At 33.0% G+C, this 24,384-nt stretch overlaps 1 protein-coding gene across 1 annotated transcript in view; it reads left to right on the forward strand.

Moving 5' to 3' along the window:
- Positions 1–554: 554 nt before the first annotated feature.
- LOC132940713 (desert hedgehog protein) overlaps positions 555–24,384 on the forward strand; it is a 43,997-nt gene continuing 20,167 nt past the window's right edge. The window contains exons 1-2 of the mRNA XM_061008424.1: positions 555–897; positions 3,734–4,130. Of these exons, the coding sequence (XP_060864407.1) occupies positions 3,789–4,130 (342 nt within the window). The 5' untranslated portion in view covers positions 555–897; positions 3,734–3,788. The remainder of the gene's footprint in view (positions 898–3,733; positions 4,131–24,384) is intronic.

Raw genomic sequence — 24,384 nt, forward strand, 5'->3', positions numbered from 1 at the left:
TAGACATAGGTGTTGTAATGTAAAGGTATATTTTTCTAGAATAAAGCGACCAGCGAAGCAAGGTATTTTTTTTTTAGTTTATGGTTTTATAAATCAAAAAGTTATTGTAAAAATATTCTTAGTCTACAGATTTTATTTTCACCAAATATTTACTTATAATAGGTATTGTTATTTTCATTTAGGTATAATATGAAAGAAGACCGTATATGTGTATCTCAATATCATGCAGTTTGCCACACCTTTACCTTTATATTAGGATGACCAAAAAGGATTTTGACACAACGATATCGGTGACTTGATCCGGAAGCGATCCGTTTCTCGAGAACACGGGATCTCCATGCAAGGCGATCAACGAACGTTGCACCTTTGTCTATTGAAGTGCACAAAAGGCTCCGCAAGACCGCAAGAGCGCCAGTCGGGTTTGTCTGACTATTCGGCGTACGTCGGTGACCGGCGGCACACGCGACGCAGTCCTCGTGTACATGGAGGCGGCCACGAAATGGGCGGAGCTCCATACACTGGGGTGGGAGAACGATTGTGGCTCACACCCACAACAACATCACCGAGTCTGGTTCAAATTCGTTGACCTTGTTACCAGAATCGGTTCGGCGCGACTTCGGTGTACCGAATTCGAAGTTTTCCATCATTTTTATACCGAGATCGGTTTTGAAAAGTATTATTTTGAAAAAAATGTCTACACATTTTCAGTTTGATATCGTGATTAAGTTTCGTTAATAGTTTTAATTAGTTTCTCGTATTTTTCTCGTTATTTCGAATTGTGTAACGTGCGGTAACGGCTACTCGCCGAACGCGCATTTATAGTGCAGCACACCACTCGGAATAATTCATTTTTTCCAACTTGATATTTACAAAATACCAATAATCGGCATTCACAAGGTAAGTGGAATATCAAAATATAAATATTATACATCAAAATGATAAATAATAGATGACATTAAATATTCAATGTAATTTATAAAGAAAACAAGTATAGACTACAATTTAAAAATCATAAGCATTTCAAATTATTATTTCTCCAATATAACTATAAATTATAATATAATCATATAGAAGTTAATTAAATAAAATATAACGAGTTTTTAATATTGAAAAAATATCATTTAGTAAATTAGATATGTATGAAATTAGTTCAAATTAGTAGATATATTATGATTCATAAAATATGTTTCCTTATCACTTTCGTAAATAACTTGATATAACTCAACAGTAGTTTTATATACTATTATTTTTCATCATCAATTTCCATTAAACAAGATTAATTATTTTTCGTATAATTATAATTAATAATATATACTCGTTAATTTTGATGACGGGTCACAGTAATTATGATAAAATTATAAACTTATGATTTCTTAATGATGTAATAAATTCAATTTTATTTCTGATATAGCGGAATTCTTATTAATCACAAATTATAGATCACAAAATCATATAGATTATTGATATATAACAGATGCCTACTGCCTACGGTTTTATATAGGTACCTATTTGCAGGTCTACATACGCGTACAAGAGATGATATAAAAAACCTTTCTCAGCGGGAACACAGTTTTTATTGTGGATACGATTCTTAGTAAACTCCCGTTACAGTTTCCTTTATTTAATCTTCTACATATTGTATTATTGTGTTATGATTTAGCCTAAAACATTTAGGTAGTTGTAGTTTAAATGTATAGGTATAGTCAGGGTCGAAATGTTACCATTTATCTTATCTTATAGTTCGAATATTTTATAGTAAAAAAACACGATTTATACCTAATATTGTTCATAGGTTTATTAATATTATTTCATACATATGTTTAATACTGTATATCATATACAATAAACATACATATAGTATTATCGAATAGTATAGTACCTACCTATACAGTATACAAGTACAAAAATTATATAACATATAATATATAGGCATCAGGTTATATCATATAACGTAATTCAAAGATTAGACATATTTTTAAAAATAAAATGAAAAAATATTCAATTTAAATTATTTTATTATAAATAATAATTAGTATAAATAAATAAATAATGATACAATATTTAGGTACATATAGACGGCTAAAATAACCTACAATATATGATGGTGATGTCTTAATATTAATAATTTAATAATTAAAACAAATTTAAATATAAATAATATATATACGTATAATTTTACTCTAAAAAAAATAATAATTTTTGATCTGATTTTAAGCTATAATATCTAAGTACAATTAATTGAATAGATTCCTGCATTTATAAATACATAAAATAACTTTCTTAATACTTAAGTTATGTTTTGGTAGATTAAAAGTATATTACGTCTTTTTCATATTGTGTTACTTAAGATTGCATTAATAAGTATCTACTCCGTATTATCGTATACTAATAGTTACGTCTTATCTCATTTCAAGGCTGGGCAAGTTAATGATATTTTTAAACTCAATTAAGTTTAAAATTAAGTTGACAAATGTAAGTAAAAAATTTAGTGAGATTACGTCATGTGATTTGGGAGATGCAAAAGAAATTGCGTCTGTAGTTATAGTCTAATGTATATTTCTTTGTATAATATAAATAATACTTCACATAATACTTTTAGTAAATATTAAAAATTGTATTGCATGTGTTAAGTATTACCTATATACAATGGTTGGTAAGTATAAATATATAAAACATAATTCAATATTTTTTATATTTTTATAAATTATTTATTATTAACCACAAAATTATACTTCGTTCAATTATATGATGCAAAAAATCGTTTGGTAATTTAAAATTTAAAATATAATAACATTAAAATATAAAAATTAGCACATTCTGCAGATATTTCTATATTAAATTAATTCTTAACACTTCATTCACTTAATCCCAGGATAATATAGAAATTTAGTATAGTATATCTTGATATTATTCTTTTTCCGCATGAGCACTATTGAAACAAATTAAGACATATGGAGTAAAAAGTCTCCAAAAGTCTTAACTGGTCTTATCCTCTTATCTATCGATTTTAGTATTGTTCTCTTAGACGATGTTACGTTTAAATTCTCTTAAGGGAACGTTACAGTGACATTTGTCGTCTCTGTCTTACAAGTGCGTAACATAGCAAATTATACGCTCAGCAGAACACATTTATCTCCGTAAGTTTAAAAATTAAAGCGAATTGATCTCTTATAAAATTTAAAGGTAAGATTATTATATAGATAATGACATAGGCTTTTTATTATATTTTATTTTTAAAACGAGTTATGTGTATTTTAAAATTGTAAACTGTTTGTACATCTTAAAATACTTGTAACTCACTTTAAAATCAAAACATAAAACAAATTCTATGTCATTGTCTAGATAATAATCTTATCTTTAAATTTTATAAGAGGTCAATTTGCTCTAATTTTTAAACTAACGGAGATAAACGTGTTCTACTGAGCGTAAAATTTGCCATGTTACGCACTTGTAAGACGGAGACGACAAATGCCACTGTAACATACCCTTAATAGTTATAATTTTGAAAAATTTCCGGAAGTGCGTGGTTATAAAATTCACTTAAAATATCATTTTTTGATTAGGTGATTTACTGTTGTTTATTATAATAACATTCCCTACAGGTCTTTGTAACCTGTCTGGTTCCTTTTTTTTTTAAATATAAACTAAACTAGTGGTCAATAATGATGTTTATGTATATAAAAACCATCCATTGTTTGTTTTTTTTTTCCACGAATCTTTAAACGTCGTGTAGCAACCGATTGCTGTATGAGTAAAGGCCGCGGTAATGCGGTGTCTGGCAGCCGGATATGAGGAACGGCGGCGACGGCGGTGGCGTTGTTGCGGTGGCGTCCAGATACCGGTGGAGGTACACGTTTACGCTGATTGTGTGCGTGATGGCAGCGGTCGGGGTAGAAGGCTGCGGCCCGTTGCGTGGCCCGTCCAAGTTCCGGAACCCTCGAAAGATGAAACCTCTGGTGTTTCAGCAACACGAGCCCAACGTCAGCGAGTACTCCATCACCGCCAGCGGGCCACCAGAGGGTCGGATCCAGCGGAACGACTCCAGGTTCATGGAGCTGGTACCCAACTACAACGCGGACATCGAGTTCAAAGACGACGAGGGCACCGGTGCCGATAGACTTATGACCCAGGTAAGGTTTAAGCTTTATACTCGTATTTATCAACTCCGTTATAATAATAATATAATATGATATATCTTAACATACTATAATATTATAGGTCAACTATACACGTAGTTTTCTGTCAAATGTATAAAAAGTAAAATAGATCTATATCGTTTAAAACTAATTATTATTAATAAATATTCGACGTATGCTGCTGTTTGTGTTTTGTGTACACACATTTCCGATCGCAGCGGGCCTGTTATTTATTATTTTAAAAACACACGCATATAATGTACGAGTATGACTGAATTAGATGAGTATTGTATTATAAGTGTAGGTATTTTTCACATCGTCTTCTCTTCGCTCGTCCGTTAATCGGTAGAATTCGTTTTCGTCTATATTGAACGCTTGTTTTCTTTATTTTCCCCGACAATCCTATAATCCGCGCCGCGACCTTCTAAAAGTGATATATTATTATATTTAAATAGGCAGGTACTAGCCACCCGCCTGCGCTGAGTGTTACTTACCTTGACCCAAATTTGTCAGCTGGGTTCGCACCCCCGTGTTCCCCGTGACAACTCGTCGCCTCATCGGGGGTTCTTTCTTTTTTAATAATATTAGACATTCGGGTTCCTTATGAGTACCATTGCAGACTGCTGCACGTCTGCACACATCTCGCAGTTCCAAGTATTAAAATACTTAAATACGTAGGTACATGATATATTATTATATAATGTGTATAATATAACGCGCTCTTAATATTACGACGGATTGACGGAATGACACATTATCGGCCGCGAACGATAACGTCGAGTGCACGACCATAAAGAAATAACACAAGCGACGAAATCCTTCGTCGATTTCTATACACGTAATTATTTTAGAGAAATTGTATATGCCTTGATATTGAATAATACCAAGGTAGGTAGGTGCTATCGTATATCCGTATAATATAATGATAATATTCCCGTACGTTATACTCACTTCTAAGTATAGTGTAATACGTGTGGTGCTATGAATGCATATCGTTACTATCGGCCGAGTAGGTATTATAAGAACTAATCTTTTTACGTAAAATCAGACTGCATACTATTACCTATAATAATTTATATTCATTTTTACTAAAACGTTTTAAGCATCACGTAAAATAAACATCGCAATATTACGCCTTGAGACCTGCACATTATTATTCACGTGCTGTTATGTTATTTGTATGCACAGAAGTACAGAACGACTTCTATGCAGTATGCACCGAGTGCGAGTTTTTTTTTCTCTTCGTCATCGTCGTCGACTTGCGACGCCCGGCCGTCTAGCCGTCGTCTGCAGAGTACTACATGTTACGTAGTTTATATCAATTTGGACGTTATACACAATAAGTGTACCTACGTTACGTTGAATATTTTTGTTTTATAACGACACACGGTTTTCGGCAGCTCGTTCGACGTGGGCGACGAGGAGAAAGGTATTATAACAATATTATATTTGGTTCATATCATATAGATATAATTATAATACGCGTGTAATTCGATCTTTGGAAGTCGCTGAGGAGGTCATAAGGGGCACGCCACATTGTTTTCGAAACGATTTAGCAGAAGCACGAACGCGGACGAATAAAAACATGTTATAATATTTTATTATAAACGCGTTTGCTTATCAAACGCGTGACGGATTTATGAAAACGAAAGATAAGCGCGCTATTGTTCATTTAAATTAGGTGAAAAAATATCGTAATTCGCAACGGACAGCAGAAAAAGCGTTTCCCCTCCACCCCCCTTCAGATTTAATTGGATATTTTTTTTTCGTCGCGCACAGTGCTCATAATAGTAATAGTATATACACATTATTGTACGTATGTGCATTATATATATTTACACATATTATAATAAAATATTCGGGCTCGTGCCCATGTTTGTGTCTAGTCAACAATGCGAACCGACAAGCCGATAACATTGTTATTACGCGTTGTTTGTTCATTTGTCTGTGCCTGCGTACACGTTCCTCGTTCCGTCTCTGTCCGTCGCACGCCGTACATCGCATCGCATTATAATAATACGTATGCCCCGCCGTACGTTTAAAATATAATATTATTGTACGGGCATACGACGCGTACCTACACATAATAGTAATAATAATAATATGATATTTTCGTTCGTCGCGCGGCCGCCAGCGTTCACGGCTGTCCGGTCTCGTTATTTCGCTATCGCATATTTGGCGTTTGTGCGTCACCAACGCGCCGCGCACCTGTGCCGGCTAGCGCAGCAGCAGGGGACGCGGTCTAGACACGCGGGGCTCCGCGTGTCATCTCTCCTGTCCGGTGCGTGTGCATGTAACATACACGCGTATAATACCCACACACGTTACGTATGCACAAGTGCACACGGGGTTGCACGGTGCAGCAACGGCGGCGATGCTGCATGCAGCAGATACGGATCTCTTGGCAATGTATAATAATAATATAATCGCGTCCGTATCACGTGTATATAATACATAACATAATATCCATCTCGGTTCGTGCGTGCCACGACGTTTGTTTTTTTTCCACCCGATAATCAATAATAATAACATGTACCTGCCTACACTGGCACATTGCTACGATGACTTGAGATTGAAATAATTGAAAAAAAAAAATAATAAACCACTCATCGTGTTCGAATTTACCACCGTTCCAGTCGTTTGACGACAAAATGTTTCACGATTCTTGTGACTTTTGCGGTATGTCTGTGTACGACTGCGTGACATATATTATAATATGTACCTCTATATTCGCCAGGTACATATAAGTATATGTAGCTGCTGCGTTGACGTGAAATGAAATTCAAACTTTATAGTTTATATCATAATGAGACGAAATAGCGTGGTGTCAAGTTTCATTGAGAAAAAATGTTTCATTAATTTTTTTTATTATATCTACATAATAAACACTATATATTGTATACTCGTAGTATATAATAGCGGCATACCATTCACATTGAATAGTTACATACTAGACAGTAGGCACATATTAATTTTCATTGGTATCTACTATCTAATATATATATATTATATTATATTATATTATATATATTATGTGTGTGTGTGTAGCTAAGATATCGAATACTATTAAAGTTTAAAAAGAAGCCGATGTTAACTATATAGGTTTTAAATAAATATTATATTATATTATTTAAACATGTATGTATAATACTGATAGGGCATAGATAACTGTTTTAGTTTATTACTAATTACAGTAATGACTATAATGACTAATCTAATAGTGACAACGAAAATGGTATTATATTATAATACATTAATACGTTGATTTAAATGTTTCATATGTTATATGTATTATGAAGTGCGATATATGGGTTAGATGGGTTTGATGGGTATCATCGAGTTTTAAGAAAAGAAAGGATGTGTATAAGCTTAATGAATTAAATATATTTATAAAATAAAAATAAAATAAAAGATTCAATGAAAAATGGATATAAATATATAGGTACCTCGTTTGACTTCATACAGGATGCATTGCAATTGAGTCCACGAGAACAGAGTTTTATATCCTATATATGTATTAATAAAATGTATTATTTAATGAATTCGAATACCACATATAGCTCAATAGCTGACAAGAATCCATAAATAGCATTAAGTGATTGACTCGTTTCTCACGGTTCTTAAATTCAATAATATACCTACAATATTTTTTTTCGGTGTATGAATGTTTGTGACTTAACACTTTTTTTCATTTTATGGCTATAACAACTATTCATTAATATACTATTGATTTTAGAAAAGTCCATATACAACATAAATAGATATATGTATGTATCATACATACCAAAATGTTCAATTTGATTAAAAATATATACCTAATACTATAAGTACCCACATTATTTTATGTATTCAAAAAAACGATTTAAGCACGTTTTAAAGTGTAAACACCACAATAATATATAAATACAAAAAGATTTTAAATTTCAAAAATTAAATACACACGGTATTAAAATAATTTAATAATGATTGTGTTGTAAAACGAATACCTAAGTAATATAGCCTAAGTAGTCTTGATCGTAGGTATACTATTTTGTCCATTAGGTTTCGAAATTTTTTTTATGTACATTTTTAATGAATTAAATATATATACAGTCGTCAACTGAATAAAAATGTCATAACGAATACGTTTAAAACTAGCGAAATACCAAATATACATATAGGTATTAATTAATACCTGTAGAAATAGCTAAAACGATAATATACGGCGTAAATAATATTATAAAATAGGTATTTATGATGTAGGTATTATGTAATTCTGTAATAGATACTGTAGGTAGGTATATAGCTGAATACGCTTATACCTATAGTTATGTTGTAATAATATAGTCTTATATTATATATAGGCATACAGTATACCGTAAACTATTATAACGTATGGGCATTTACGTGTTAATATTCAAAATTTAAAATTCGTTTTATGCGATTCATAATAATTCATGTATATCATGAACATCTCTTCAGACATGCTCGAAGCTTAAGTCTTAAATCTTAAGTCTTAACATATTAGTTCACAACTGCCAACGAGTACATTATTATAATAATATAATATATATAAAATACTTATACTACAGTCTACTGGTACTTATATAGTTAGACAGTGTGTTCCAGGAAAACGGGAAAATATTAAAAAACTCTCAAATAAATAAAGTGTATTATCAAAATGTTGTATTTCATTTCATGAAAACAGAAACTACATTATATGACATTAAGAGTCTCCAAAGATTAAAAATCTCAAATCTTGAAATTAATGGCCATTATGATGGTGTCCATTCGTACGTATCGTATTATTTCGGGGTTTGGTGACATCCATTGGCCCCGAAGATAACCAAACTTAATGGTGTGCGATTTTTGTCTTGTGGGACTATCTTAAAAACAGTGTGTACAAGATACATAATTTGTCTTACAACGAAATGGACGAGTTGAAAATTCACATTCAAATAGCAGTTGCTGCGATTCCAAGAGAGATGATGGAAGCTCCGTGCCCAATGTCAGCGTTCGGTTTCAGGAAATAGGAATAATGTATAAGTACAAATGGACACCGTCTTAAGAACATTAATTTGAAGATATGCAATTTTTAACCTTGTGGACACTATATTAATGGCATAGTATAATCTCGTAGTATCTGTTTTCAATAAAAACATTATGTGAATACATTTTTTTTTTTTTGAAAGAGAGTTATTTCACATTTTCCCGTTTTCTTGGAACACCCTTTATGTATATTTAATTATAGAATATTAAGAATGAGCCCATCGTGTTTTTCCGGTTTTCCATGTAGCATAACCTGCACAACACCGGTTAACGGGAAATCAGAGATACCCACTCTGTATGTAGACGCAAAACTCGAGCACATTATTTCGACGATAAACAGCGTCCACAATACAAAAGACACGGGGTTGCTAAGTATTATTACAATATAGGTGAGTACTGTGCAAAATGTCGGAGCTTTTGACGTCATTGCCTGCACGTTGTGCGCTTCGGTCGGTTCGCAAACGCAATCGCAAGCCGCAGCACGCCTGTACCTACCTATACGCCTCGGTCTGGACTCTCGACTGTCGCGGCTGCTTTCACCGGCCATATTGGACGGCGTCGGCGGCAACGGTCGTGGCTTGGATGGGCATATTACCTATGTAGTATACACGAACACGCGGGCGTGGGCGTGGGAACGACTGCACGATAAATCGTGGACGCGCACGCACGCACGCGGATCGATGATCGTCGTCGTCGTCGTCGTCGTCGTCGTCGAAGTCGTAAAAATAAAAAAAAAAATAATAATATAATAAATAAATAAAAAACCACACGAGAGAACCGGTTGCCTCTTCTTTTTTTCCCCCTTCCAAGATCGGTCGCTATTGCAACAGTTCCTCATATATATGTATATACACAGAAAGCGGGCCGTGTATACGCGGTGCGTTTATTAGCGCGCCGCCGCCGCCGCGAGACTCGTGTACCTTTTATTACATAGACCGATCGTACACAGCGCGAGTTTCCCTTCAGGGGGCATCGGGCAGGGGCGGGGATGAGGTAAATCGATACCGCCATCTTGATGGTCACGAGTCAAACACCTCGTGCAGTCAAAATATTCAATCTACATATATATGGACCACCACAGCTTTAAATATATTTTATATATAGGTACATTATAATATATACATATTATAGAGTTATCTATATGTATTATGTACGGTTTATAATATAATATTATGTTGGGAACACACATTTTTTCTTTAGTCATAATGTCATACACTTGTCGCCATAATACTCGAAATTACAATACTTTATTAAGTGCACCTCGTATTATCGTATACCTACCCATGCGAATGATTCAAGTACAGGTAGGTCTCAGATTCGTATTATAATGTATAAGCAGGTGTCACTTGTGTGACTCCAGAATATCAGAATACTATATGCATATAAATAAATTATGAATATATTCTCCTCTGATTTACCCGTCAGCCTTCATAAGTTTTTCATTTTCATTTGGTACATCAACTGAAACATGGATACACTTAATACTTACACAAAATGTGACTATATTGTAGTATTATTATTTATTATATACATCAGACGCCGTTATCAATGCACCATATACATTACCTATAATCATATTAGTCATATTAAAAAATAAAACTTAGATGCATTTTGTAAACAAATTAAAGTTTATTCATGATAATTCACATGAAAAAAGTTCACGTTTTAATTAGATATAATATTGGTTTGTGTTTTGATTTTTGGTGTTTTCAATTGCGCATAATTTCGATTTGCTTTTATTGATTTACTTAGGTAATCATAATATAATGATGGCAATTGGCAGTTCAGGTAAATAAAGTCAAGGTTGATTTTTGATATGAGAATATTAAGTCTTATTGAGCATACAAAACTACCACTTCAGACGTCGAGTCAATACCTATCTGTAATAAAAAAATGTAAGAAATATTTTAAACGTTGGTTGAAGAGGGAAAAAGGTAACCCAATAAGCAATAATTCAAATAAAATTCTGTACATTTATATGTACCGTTATATATCTAACACAATTGAAGTATAGGTAGGTACGTCCATAAATTGTAAAGATGTAGCCCCCTGTCTTTTTGTATTGTCAGTAGGATATCATTGATAAAGAAAAACATAGCTACTGAAAAACTACTTTGTTACATTCATTGTTATACTTCCGAAAGTATCTTGGAATAGGTAAGTAAACATTATATACACATATTGAAATTTAATTTTGTTTTCATTCAAAATAAAGGTATTTTTTTCATACTAAAACATTCGAAATTGAAATCTATTGTTAACAAAATATTTTCAAATATTTTATACGTACCATTATATCATTCTAAAGGACCAAACATAGATCGACGTTTTTGTGGGGCAACTCAGGTGCAACGTCTCCCCCACGGGTGCATCAATCGTGAAATCGAAATTCGATCCGTCACCCCAAGGGGGCTTAAGGAGAGGAGGAGCAAGTCAAATCGCTAACTGTATACCCATTCGATTTATGTAATAGAAAATATAATATTGGAAAAAAAGGCGAAATAATAATAATATTTTTAAAACTTGGCGAACCGTATCAATTGGAATATGCCTTTAGTGGCGCGCATCTTTCGTTCCGGTACAACAGTGTGTGTCCGACCGGCCAGTCTGTGACAATGAAACGTTACATTGCTATCCCACCCGCTGGCCGACGCGATTCTTGCCAAAATGTTGTGACAATGCGTTTTTAAGGTCAGCTCCGATTTCTTACGGAACATTAATAAAATTATAAATGTCTTCGGCGACCTTCGAGCACATTATACAAACGATGCCACGACGGTTCTTAACTACCATAATACGACTTCTCGTGTTCTTTATCCCCCTTTAAACTCGTACATAACACGAATACGGGGTTGGAACTGATATCTTGGGCGTGTGATAGAAAGAGTCCAAACACCGAGAAATAAAATTATGAACGGTCTGGTTCTACAATAGAACATAAGTAATATTTATTCTTCCATACCGAAATTACTTTTGTATTAAAAAGATTTTATTGGGGATGTTGTAGTATAGAGTTAACTTTAAAAAAAAATTAAAGATCAAACATTGGATACATTTTGATTTAGTCATTCATATACAAATTTAAATTTAATAAATACTTAAATGTTGAAAAATGTTCGATGTCTTATGTTAATAATTATTATAATTCAAAAGTAAAACATACATTTTTTTTCATTCCAAATTTATTGTTTAAAATAAAAATAAATATTATATTATTATAAAGCCTAGGTGGGCAATCAGATAAAATGTATCTATATATATATATTAGGTATATGATTATGTAATGTATATAAAACACTTTTGACAGAAAGATATCCCAATATAACTTGAAGTTAAGATTTTTTATTTAGATAATATATAATTAATTGTTTAACGATTGAAAATTACAATGTAGATTGGCTGGTATTATAACTTATAAGTAACAACTATTAATTTGTAAGATGATCAGGTACAATTATCTAAATATTGTAAAAACTACATAATCCTCATATCTGACGGCAATATATGTATATAAACATAATATAGCTGGCCTATATTTAAAATATAAACACGAAACTTTTATGAAGACAAACGCTACGGCTTCCTTATACAATATTTCCGTCTTTAACAACAGACGTCTTAGGAACTAATTACCAGGTACTTATAAAGTTATATGGCTATATTATAGTACCAGTGTATAATATATATAATATATAATATTTATACATTTATTTATCATTTATTATATGATTAGGTATAAATAAAATATGTGTAATATATATTACATACTGCATAGCCACATAGGCATATTATAATTTATAGCCTTATAAGTTATACGTAGTAATTAGTTCCAAAGACGTACCTATTATATGATTAATTAGATAAACCTATAAATAAATGTATAATTCGATTAATGGTTATTGTTTCATTAGCATAACATATAAATAAAGTAATTATCAGTAGTAGTGTGATTAATGATTACTGCGCACTTTTTATAGTCTAACCATTTGCCTTTCTATTAATTTTGGTTATAAATATAAATTAATCAAATCGTGTGAATAAACACTAGAAAATCATTTTTTACGCCTTCTTCAGAACGTGTTAATATATGTAAACAATAATTGATATGTATACCTATGATGTACCTAAATCAATTTATATTTTTATCAATAATTTACTTAAACAAATTGAATGTATGAATTATATTAAGTGTAATAATCGTTATGAATGGTTTATGTTGACTGTCGACTGCTTAGTATAAAGTCTGTGGCTACCGCGTGGGCTTAATACACGAGTCAACCATATCTATATAACATTCGAACCATTTGAGGGGCGCCCGTGCCAAATATTTCGAACGAGATTAATGACATTGAGAGTCGGATGCAGTTGAATAATAATAATAATGAAAAAAATGTTTAAATCGTATAAAGAAAAAAACCGAAACAAAACGTTCTTAAGTATAACTATTGTTCTCCTAATGGACGGGTTATTATGGTAATGAGAAAGAGATCGTGGCCGCCGTCGTTGTGTGTTTTTTCTTTTGCTCTTTTCAATCTATTCTACGGTTGTGCTTGTTGTTCTCCCCTATCGACAGCATATTGGACGCACATTAGGGAGATGGCCATCTGAACAGTAAATAAATCAAAGCCGCGGTGAATGGGGCAGAGGCGGCGGCAGCAGCAACGGCAGCAGCATCGCGGCGGTGACTGCGGCTGTGGACAAACATGCATGAGGGGGCATTGCGGGGTAGTAGCCGTGGCGGGGGGTGGAGGGGAGGGCGGTAAAAAACCCACACAGGTCGACCATGTAACAACTTGTAAAAAACACACCAGCAGTTCATTTTGTCAGACTCGGAATTCTAATTGTCGTCGGACACACAGACAGCATAAGTTAAAACGCGCTATTAAATACGCATTCCGCCGGCTCTCTCGGGGGAGAGACCAGTTTACCGGTTACCATACACTGACAACATGACATTTAAACAGCCATAAAACACTTTTTATTAATTCCCCAACAGATCCGTCACGAGAGATCGTTGCTGTATGTTGTTGTTTTTCGGTTTTTTTCAATTCCTCCTCATGCTCCTCGTCACCCTTACCCGTCCACCTAAACTTCATCATCCTTCCACCTTCTTCACCGCGCCCGCGGGCGCTCGCGCGCGTTCCATCGTGTGTAATGTCAACTGGATTCTCTATATTAGCTGCACACGCTCGTGTCAACACTATCAATTATATATTTATAAACATGCGTACGCTAGACGCCGCCGCCACCACCGCCGCCGGGAGTTATATTATATTATGTATACAACTGCAGTGATTCTTTTATAGTCTTCAGAGACCGCGAAGGTAATTAAAAATACACAGTCGTACAGCCAACGTGAGAATTTTAATTACATGTAACTCCGCGTTACCTTTTTTGTATATCATCATCTAATGGTTAAGTAAATCAAAACTGGTCCTTAAATGCCAATATATTTTTTTATATTAGTGCGATTTTGGAAAATATATACACATTTTTTTTTTTTTACTTATCATATTTATACATTAAATATATGATAATAAATAGTAGAGATTAATAAAATAAATGCTAAAGCAAATAATTTATAGTTAATCTATATAATATACAGAGTGATTTACTAAGCAGTAAGCATACTCGCACCCCCACTTTATCGTTTAGTATAATGTATTTATTCAAATTCTGATTTTTGAAAATTTCAAATTATTGAGATTTTTCGTACTATTTATAAAATGTTCAGTAGCGATACACACTTCTATTGAGTTCTTCAAATGAGAAACCCTCTTTTTACTGTAAATTATTTAGTCGATAATTTTTTTGAAACTATTGATGTACTTAGTTTGAAATTCAAACTAGTAGTTTATTAGTTATTAAAATGCATATAATAATAAGAATGATAATCTTTAAAAATAGTATTACAAAAATATATAATATATGTAATACCTACTGGATGTTCTAGTATTTATTATACTTGGATTATTTAAAACAGTTATAAATGTTGTTAGATTTCTCATTAATACTAATTGCTACAAATTTTCAAATTACCACTGACCCTATAAGATATATCTTCCAACCACATTATCGTGGACCTATTATTATTCTTAGTACAAAAGTACACAAAGTCAAAAACTACTCGTTCTAATTTTGATTTTGATACGTCAGAAATTTGTATCTCACATGATACTTTTTAGTCCTTAAATAGTATAGGAACTCGCTATAATTTTAAAATATGGTCTTAGGTAGGTATATTTGATAATTCAAAAAATCAGATCTTGATTAACTGCATTATTGAAGAAAAAAAGATGCGAGCATGCTCGGTGAATCACTTTGTAATTTGTATATTATATTAATAAACATTTGATAAAAAAAAAATTAGGTCAGCATTTTAAAATAATTAATAGTTTGTTGTTTGCACTTATGATGTACTAAATGTCATTTTTTTTTATTAAAGGAATATTTCTTATTCATAGCTTCAATACATAATCATCAAATAAGATAATTTAAATTCATTAATGTATACAAAAAAAGAACAATAATAATATTTGAGAAATGATTGAAAGACCATCCAGTGATAAACCCAATGTAAAACAATAATATATATATATATATATTAGGGTACTTATAGCGTTTAATCAAAATCTTTCGTCATTTAATTATTAATTTATCAATTAAATGTAAATTATATTGTAGATAATATATATAAAGTATAAACTTATTAAATACCAAGTAAAAATAGGATTTTATTTATAATATTTATTTATCAATTGTGCGTTTTAAAAATATTTCTGTTTTAAGTTTCGACGTAGTACATACATGGCTACATGAGTCGTCTTGTTGGTATTTTGAAGTCTTAAAGAGTTATTTGCTTTTTCATTTTCACAGTAGGTACCTATAGTTTTCTCACATAAAAATAACTGCCTAAATAAAACCACAGATAACTGTGAACGTGTTTAAGAAATAGAAAAATCAAAGAAACACAGTTTTTGACAGGTTTCCACTCAGAATCTTTTTCCCAATGAGATGATTTACTATGGCTTTGGAGTCTAAAATCACGACATACCTTAATGTGTTGATATGAGTGAGTGAGATGAAAGCCCGGTCTTTGTATCCAGTCCAGATATTTTATATTCTAACATGTAATATTGTACATGACATTATGATAATATGATATACAATACTGTTTCACGTTATTTGATTAAACAATAAATAAATTGGTTTTTTTTTTTATTATTTGATCTAGAACACTTCTGGATAAACGTGTTTTAACTACCTATATATTATTCGAAATTTGAGACGTTTTTACCCGTGTTGTAGTGTGTAAGACCACAAATTAAATATTATAATTTTTATGAATTATAGTGTTTTTGCGGAATACATTTTCTCACCTACTCAAATTTTTTCTTGGATTATACAAATTATACTCGAACTCATATCAAAACATCACCTTTTGCATCAGCGAGCTAAATAGATGTTTGGTGGGTTTTTTCTCATTCTCGCTCCTCGTGTTTGTCTTAGAGTGACGTTAACTTGTTTTTTGTCGGTTTCTAATTACACACGAGCTTGTGTTTATCGGATCCTAGGCTTATGTTAATCCCTACATCAGAATTTCATTAACGGATTTCTTCGCCACTATAACCCAGTTTGACACGTCTCTTATTTACAACTTTTTTTTAGATACTCATGTCCTCATCTCTTACCAATAGTTAAAATGTGTACCTATAGTGATCATAAAACAGCCCCTCTCCTGCGGCGTAATTCATCCTTGGGCAAAAACGTAAATATGTCTAAAAAAACACATTTTTAAAATTGAATGTCACATTGTTTTGTTAGACGTGAATAAACAAACAAAAACGGGGAATGAATAACTAAGATATATATATGTATATGATACCTGTATGACATATGTATAGAAGTACTTCTTATATATAATTTTAACTCGTAAAGTCATCAAACAACATTTTGATTCATCGTTTGTTTGTTTGTTCATTTTCCACAAATATTTGCTTTTTACCTCAGATTTCTTTCAACGATCCCCACGTGCTCGGTACATGATTTCGTGACGATAGCACGGTATCATTGGATTTAGTTAAGCGCCGGCGCCAGCGCCAACGGATCTGTCTGTCGGCTCATTCTTATTTTTTGCTCCTCACAGTGCAGGTTTTCACACCTTTTTATTTGTTGGCCGTGAAAATCAATCCAAAGTCACGTACCGAGAACAATGCACGATGTAAACGATTCGGCCAAGAGAAACGATTTATTATCATTATCATTGTATTTTTGACACACGAACGAATAAGCCGATCAATATATCGTTTAATATCGGACGAGATGAAATATACGAACATACTTCACTATAAGAATTTAAAAAAAACTTAATATTACAATTTACAGTTATTAACAATTATTTTAGGTATATATTGTAATACTTACTGTATGTAAAAATGTATACTTTTCTACACAACATTATTTAATTTTATTACGAACAAGTCCTTATTGCATTGGTTATATATCCACCTACGATTATTTGTTTGCATACGAATGCGCGCGTGTTAATTCGTTTTTAAACATAATATTATATTATACCACGGTAACGCACACGTATGTGTGCGTGTGTGTGTGTATGTGAATATGATAACAATGCCAAAGAGGCAAAACGTGCTCAGACTGTAGGCAATAAAAAAAAATAAAAAAATGAAGAAAAAAGAGAGAAGAATGAGAGCCTGCCGACGACCTGTACGGGTCAAAGGCTGTCAAATTGCTCGAACGCGTACCATGAAACCGCTCATAACAATTAATTGCATTGTTTGGACTGCTGCACTATATGTATACAATATATTACACATACACACTGATACACACAATCGTATTATATACATATACACCACATATATTGACGTATGTATATACCTCTTACCTCCATAATATTATGCATACGTATTATATTATGTAGTATATAATATTATGTTTAATGCGCCCGTGTCTCTGTTCGACCGTCCCGCCACCGCCGTTGTCGGCGTTTGACACCCGAAACTGAACCGGAGCGGTCAACCAGAACGGTTATGGGTCCGGTAGTATTCTTGTACGCAATGGTAACATATATTTAATATGTATATAAATATGATCGTTAAACACTATAAAATATACACCTGTAAACACGATTTAACGCTCTACACCGATAAACCACATACGATGAAATATTAAAATAATATATGAACTATTTTTTTCGATCATATATTATTGATACTACACACAATATTGTATGAAACTAGATATTATTATACACATTAATTAACCATGTATATTTACGTTAACTTATTTTGTATATAATAAACACAATAAAATACACATTAAAACATATGAATTATATTTTTCCCATTGTCGTTTAAAGTTAGAAACTATTATTTTATACATTTTTTTTTTTGTGTGTAGGTACGTGTGATTTTAAGTGTGATCAAAGTTATAAGAACCGAATACAAATATATGGATAATATATCATATTAAATCACATTTATAAATTATAAAATTATAATATAGTATGTACCTGCATTATTATTTATTGTCACCGTTCATATATTATTTGTGACGGTTTTTGATTATTTCGAAAATATACTGCTTATTTTTGGTCAACTTGGACATGAACAAAGCGTTGCAACCCATTTGCGCCCATCACACCTTTGTATAACCCATTTTACCTTATAATAATATTATTGTACATATTATTTACCAATTTTAACTCTAATCGATATTATCGAATATCGGTCCTACATTTTATCGTAATTGCACTTCGTGACGGCTCTCACTTCTATCTGTACATGCGTTGTGCAACATTACACAAACTACACATCCTTAAATTCGTCAATGTTCAATTTCATATTAAAGACATCCATAATCATGAACCGAATACTGTTGAATATTTAAACTTGCTGGAAGTCAAAGGTGCAAAAGAAAACCTTATATTTCGGGCGCATCTGCCCACATCCCTCGAGGCGCACATATGATACTCCGGGGCACAAATGGGCTGTAGCTAAACAAAGTGTCATCCATTTTAATATTACAAATTCATATTTAGTTCTAAATTTAAATTTAACAAATTATAATGAATTTGATATTATTAGTCCTTAATAAGGAACCTATTATTCAGCCAATACATAATATTATTGTACAGCCAATTGGTTCCATATCTTAACTAATTTCTGTTTTTTAAAGACCGGTTTATTTAATTTTGGTCGTTGTTACGTTTTTTATCACGTTTAAAAAATCAAACTTCACCTAGTCCGAGGCACACGGACTTCGTTTGATTAACAATGCGGGCAACTAAGGAGAAGTCGTTCAGCAACTGGTTTGAGTTCATTGTTCTCAACTATGGTCATTGGCGAACGATCGATCTGTAAATGCAGATTTCAGTTGAACGATTATCATCGAAATTATCTATTGAAAGAAGAAAACAATCTCATATAAATATTAAACCATATTTTTATTACTCGTAAAATAATAATATTGGTCACTGGTATTTAAAATAGATATTTAAACTTAAAAATGTTTAAGTGTTATAAAATATTAATGAATGACTTATTAATTATTATTGTACTGGAACTCATTTCAAGGTAATATAGTATCATTGAAACAATTTTTATATTATGAATGATTTTTAAGTGAACTTTTAAATAATCATCTTATATTTGTTAGGTATTGAAAACCATTTATAAATTACGTTCCTTAGCATAAATTATTAAATTCATCTACAAAAATAAAAAATGATGGGTTTAGTGGGTAACGATAGTATAATAAATAATTGGTATACAGTTTTAAGTAGGTATAGAATTTATGGCTAATGTGAATCATTAAATGTGAAATTAAACGTTAATCGATAAATCTTGGAAATTAAACGATATATATTTTTATCACTTCGGAGAACTCGTGCTCGAGGAGTTATATTTTTTATGGCCCATTATGACACGTCTTTGTGAACATCACCTATTCACCTGTACATGAATATTTTGTGTCGACTACACAATAATGTAGTACACACAGCACACTACATATTAATATATTATAATATGGTTATATATATAGTTTACCCCTTCTAGCCCTTAGGCCCTGAGACTTAGGGGCTTAAACGTCTTGTTTTTTCAAACGAAATAGGTACCGTATTTTATCGAAACGGTATAATATATAGGTTACCCGCAATCCTGTAATTTTACTACGGTTATATTAAATTATAATAATGAATAATGCACTATTATACAACGATATTATAATATTATATGGACTTGTGCTATAAACGCGTATATAACGCACGTCTTATATTATACTATATCACCATAATAATATCAGGTGTCGCAGAGCAGGTTGACGAATTGTTGTTGTACCTATTTATATTATTATATATACATAATAGCGGAGACGCGGCGCGGAATTCGCCGCGAAATGACCCACCGCGTTGTTACCGAAAAGGCATAAAGTAGCCGACGACTATAATATATGGCCATATAGGTACAAACACAGTATACACTACTTATAGCAGGCTGGTGACACAGAATGAGGTTACGCTGCACACACGGGGTGCGTGTATAATGTATATTATAGACGCGGGGTCGGATCCGTCTTCACGGAACCGAATCTGACCGTAACAGCCAGTGGTACCTACCTATATTGTATATACCTGGCCTAAACGCGTGTACTTATTATTATATTAGACTATTAGAGACAGGATTTGTATGTTTTTTACATATTTTTATGCAGCTCCAATTGCTTGATTAGCTTTCTCGACGATTCATTTTCGTATGAAGTGATATACAACATTTTTTGGCGCATAAAAAAGCATATTTCAAGGTGCAAAATAATATTTTATAATATAAACTGATATACAACATTTTTTGGCGCATAAAAATGCATATTTCAAGGTGCAAAATAATATTTTATAATATAAACTGATATACAACATTTTTTGGCGCATAAAAAAGCATATTTCAAGGTGTAAAATAATATTTTACAATATAAATAATATGTGTTAGGAGTATATTGCCATATTGGGGTATAATTAGAGCAATTTATAAAAAATTCAATGGTTTATAAAAATTTGAAAAAATATTTTTGACCTCTGTCTGTTTCTATACCCTTATCAAGACGAAAAGACACAAAGCAATATTGATAAGAATATCGATTCGAGGAGAACGATTATACTCTGATCAAGTTAAGAAACGTAGTCGGCGACGACGAGTTTTCACCGGGCCGCAATAAGGCAACACCCGTTTGTCGCCCTCACCCAGTGAATTACCTGTATATATATATACCTGCCGTGTATTATTGCCGCGCCCATTAGAACAAGTCGGCCGATGACTACGTTTCTTAAATTGAACAGAGTATAGAGACGCGGACTCGGGTTTAGCGCGGTATCGTTGAGCGTCTAGGAAAGCGCGTCGGGTCTCGAGGAGAGTTGAAACGGGAGAGAGCGAGCCGGACCCGCTATATGACTAAATCTGTGACTGTTTGAATAATTATTTAAAGATTAGGATTAATTTAACTATCTTATAATTTGTATAAACTGTTGCTTTTATTTGTTTTTTCAGTATTTAATACATTTTTATGAAAAGAAATATTTTTTCAAAAAAAGAATGTTTTTGCATATAAAAGATTATTTTGATGAAATTAAAGATCATAGAAACATCTTATTTTTAAGATCTTAAGCGCATATAAATCCGGTCTCTACATAAGTATAAGTCATTTACCCAATATGGCAATATATACGCCGAAACGAGGGTCCCTAAACACCTAAATACGGTATCCTAAACACGGGGTCTATATGACGGATAACGTCGCGCACCGGATAGATAACGATCATCGCTAACGTATCTAATTAATACGGTGTACCTGCGCGGGTCTGGTATGCGGAGGCTGTAGTAGTCCGCGGTCGGAGGGGGTTCGCCGGCGGGGGTGGAGGCGCGTTGTCGTCGTCTTACAGTTGTGTCTGCAATCGGGTGTATCGATGAAATCCGAGACGGCGGTCGGAGGCCAACCGGGTCCCGTTCGACACTCTCGCGCGGCGCACATTACACGCGCGCGCGCGCGCGCGCGGGGAATACGTCGGCGGTGGCGCGGACGGACGCCCGGGAGGCGGGAGATGAGGTGCCTGTATAATCTCCTATAATAGTAATAATATTATTCGATTATAACCCCCCACGGGATCGTGTAAACGATAGGAACACGGTATGTATTTTTTTATTATTATTTTATTTCTGGTTTTTTTTTTCCGTTCACCCTGTATATGTTGTGTGTAGTTTTTTTTTGTAAATTGATTTTGACGGCACCACGCGCATACAACACTATAGATACCGCTATTATGTGTATAGTTTACGACCGCGCGCCACACTATAATATTTATTATATACACGCACAATTGAGTCTCCCGTTTCGCGCCATGCGGTTCTCTTTTTTTTCGACCGTTTTTTTTATTTTATTTTTTGCTCAACACTAGTAGAGAGAGATCCCATCTCTGTTCGTTTTTTCATATATAAATGCTAGATTGTATGTAAGTACGCATGAATTAAAAGGTCGGATGGGTATACTCGCGGGGTATTATATTCGGTGTACCTATATTAATATGTTTTGTTAAAGAAATATGTTGAGGTACAAAAAAATAAAGATACAAAAACGAGTTCTTGGTGAAATCGATAGTGAATTTTGTTCGATGAATTCTAGAAGGTAGGAGAGAAAACGACCTTATTTTTTTTTAATAGTACACATAATATGTATAGCATGTACATTGTACATACTTCCTATATGATATATCACAACAACATGTTTGACAAATTTTTATGATGTTTAAATAATGAATTCACTTACTACCTACTTATAGTATTATATAATGTGTACTCTTTTATTAGGTATAAAAAGAAAAAGAAATATTTCCAGACGTATTTTATATTCATAATAATTTAAAATTTAATTTAATGGCTTAACGCGAGTTACACTCGTATTAAATATTTCATTCTAAATGTTTTACTGCGAAGTCACAACGACAAAAAATATTGTGCCTCACCTCATGTTTATACATAATTTATAAATTTATCATTTACGATATATATTTATTAACGTTTTTCATTTATCGCGTACAAGGTTTATAAATTAAATTAAAAAGTGTGTAGGCACAATATTTGAAATATTATTAGGTTTAACTTGTCGCTAAAATATAAATAACAAAGTGTCGTAGTATATGGTATAATATACATGCATTATAGTAAGTATTGTCTTAGAATGCATAATGCATAATGTATGCGTCGGACGAGAAAGAAGCCTATATAAAATCACTGCAAAATAATCGATTTAAAAGACGTTTTCAACTTGATCGTTGAAATTAGCGGTTTTCTTCTAACACAACATATGCCTAATATATACTTATAACACAACCACACACCGGTCTTATACGGACAAAGGGATGTGCTAAATCATTGGTTTATTTTACGTCAAAATAATAATTTGACAAAAATACTACGTTTCTTCAACAACAATAATAATAATAATAATAATAATAATAATAATAATAATAATAACAATAAAAGAACCACCCTAGTAGAAAGTGTGTTTGCCGACACCGCCACCACCTGCCCGGCATCCAGGGACAAGGTGTAAAGTCAAAAGACTATAACAAGCCCGACACGTATACACGGGCTATGCTACACACAAGTACACTGCGCACTGCAGCGGTGTACACGGGTGGCTGTGCTGCAGCGCGAGTCGGCGGCGGACGATTCATTGTGTGGCCACCGCTTACACATCGAGTTTATACATAACGTCTATAGATACGCTGCACGTTTGTGTGCGACGATGGTGTTTGTGTGAGCGGCCGCGAGCGCGCGGCGCGTTCAGAATGCCCATTATATCAAATTGCTTGTCAAAATAAACCGCGGCAGGCGCCTGCCGCCGTCCCCACAAAGGACACCAACACCGGCCCCCCCGTCCGGGCGGCTTGCTCAGCAGCCGCTCTTTTAGGGTCCTGGTCGTCGTCGTCGTCATCCGACGGATATGATATAGGTACGCATCATATATACATAATATTAAATATATTAATATTATATTATTATGTATGATGTGTGTACTCGCTCATCGGGTAGATCGTAATCTTGTATGTATACACGTCCGCCACTGCTGCCGCCGCCGCCGCCGCCGCTGCTCACCCCGCGGTGCGTGAGTTCATTATTATTATTATTATTATTATTATTTAAGACAA

Source organism: Metopolophium dirhodum, chromosome 3 (genome assembly GCF_019925205.1).
Source record: "Metopolophium dirhodum isolate CAU chromosome 3, ASM1992520v1, whole genome shotgun sequence".
Lineage (NCBI taxonomy): Eukaryota > Metazoa > Arthropoda > Insecta > Hemiptera > Aphididae > Metopolophium > Metopolophium dirhodum.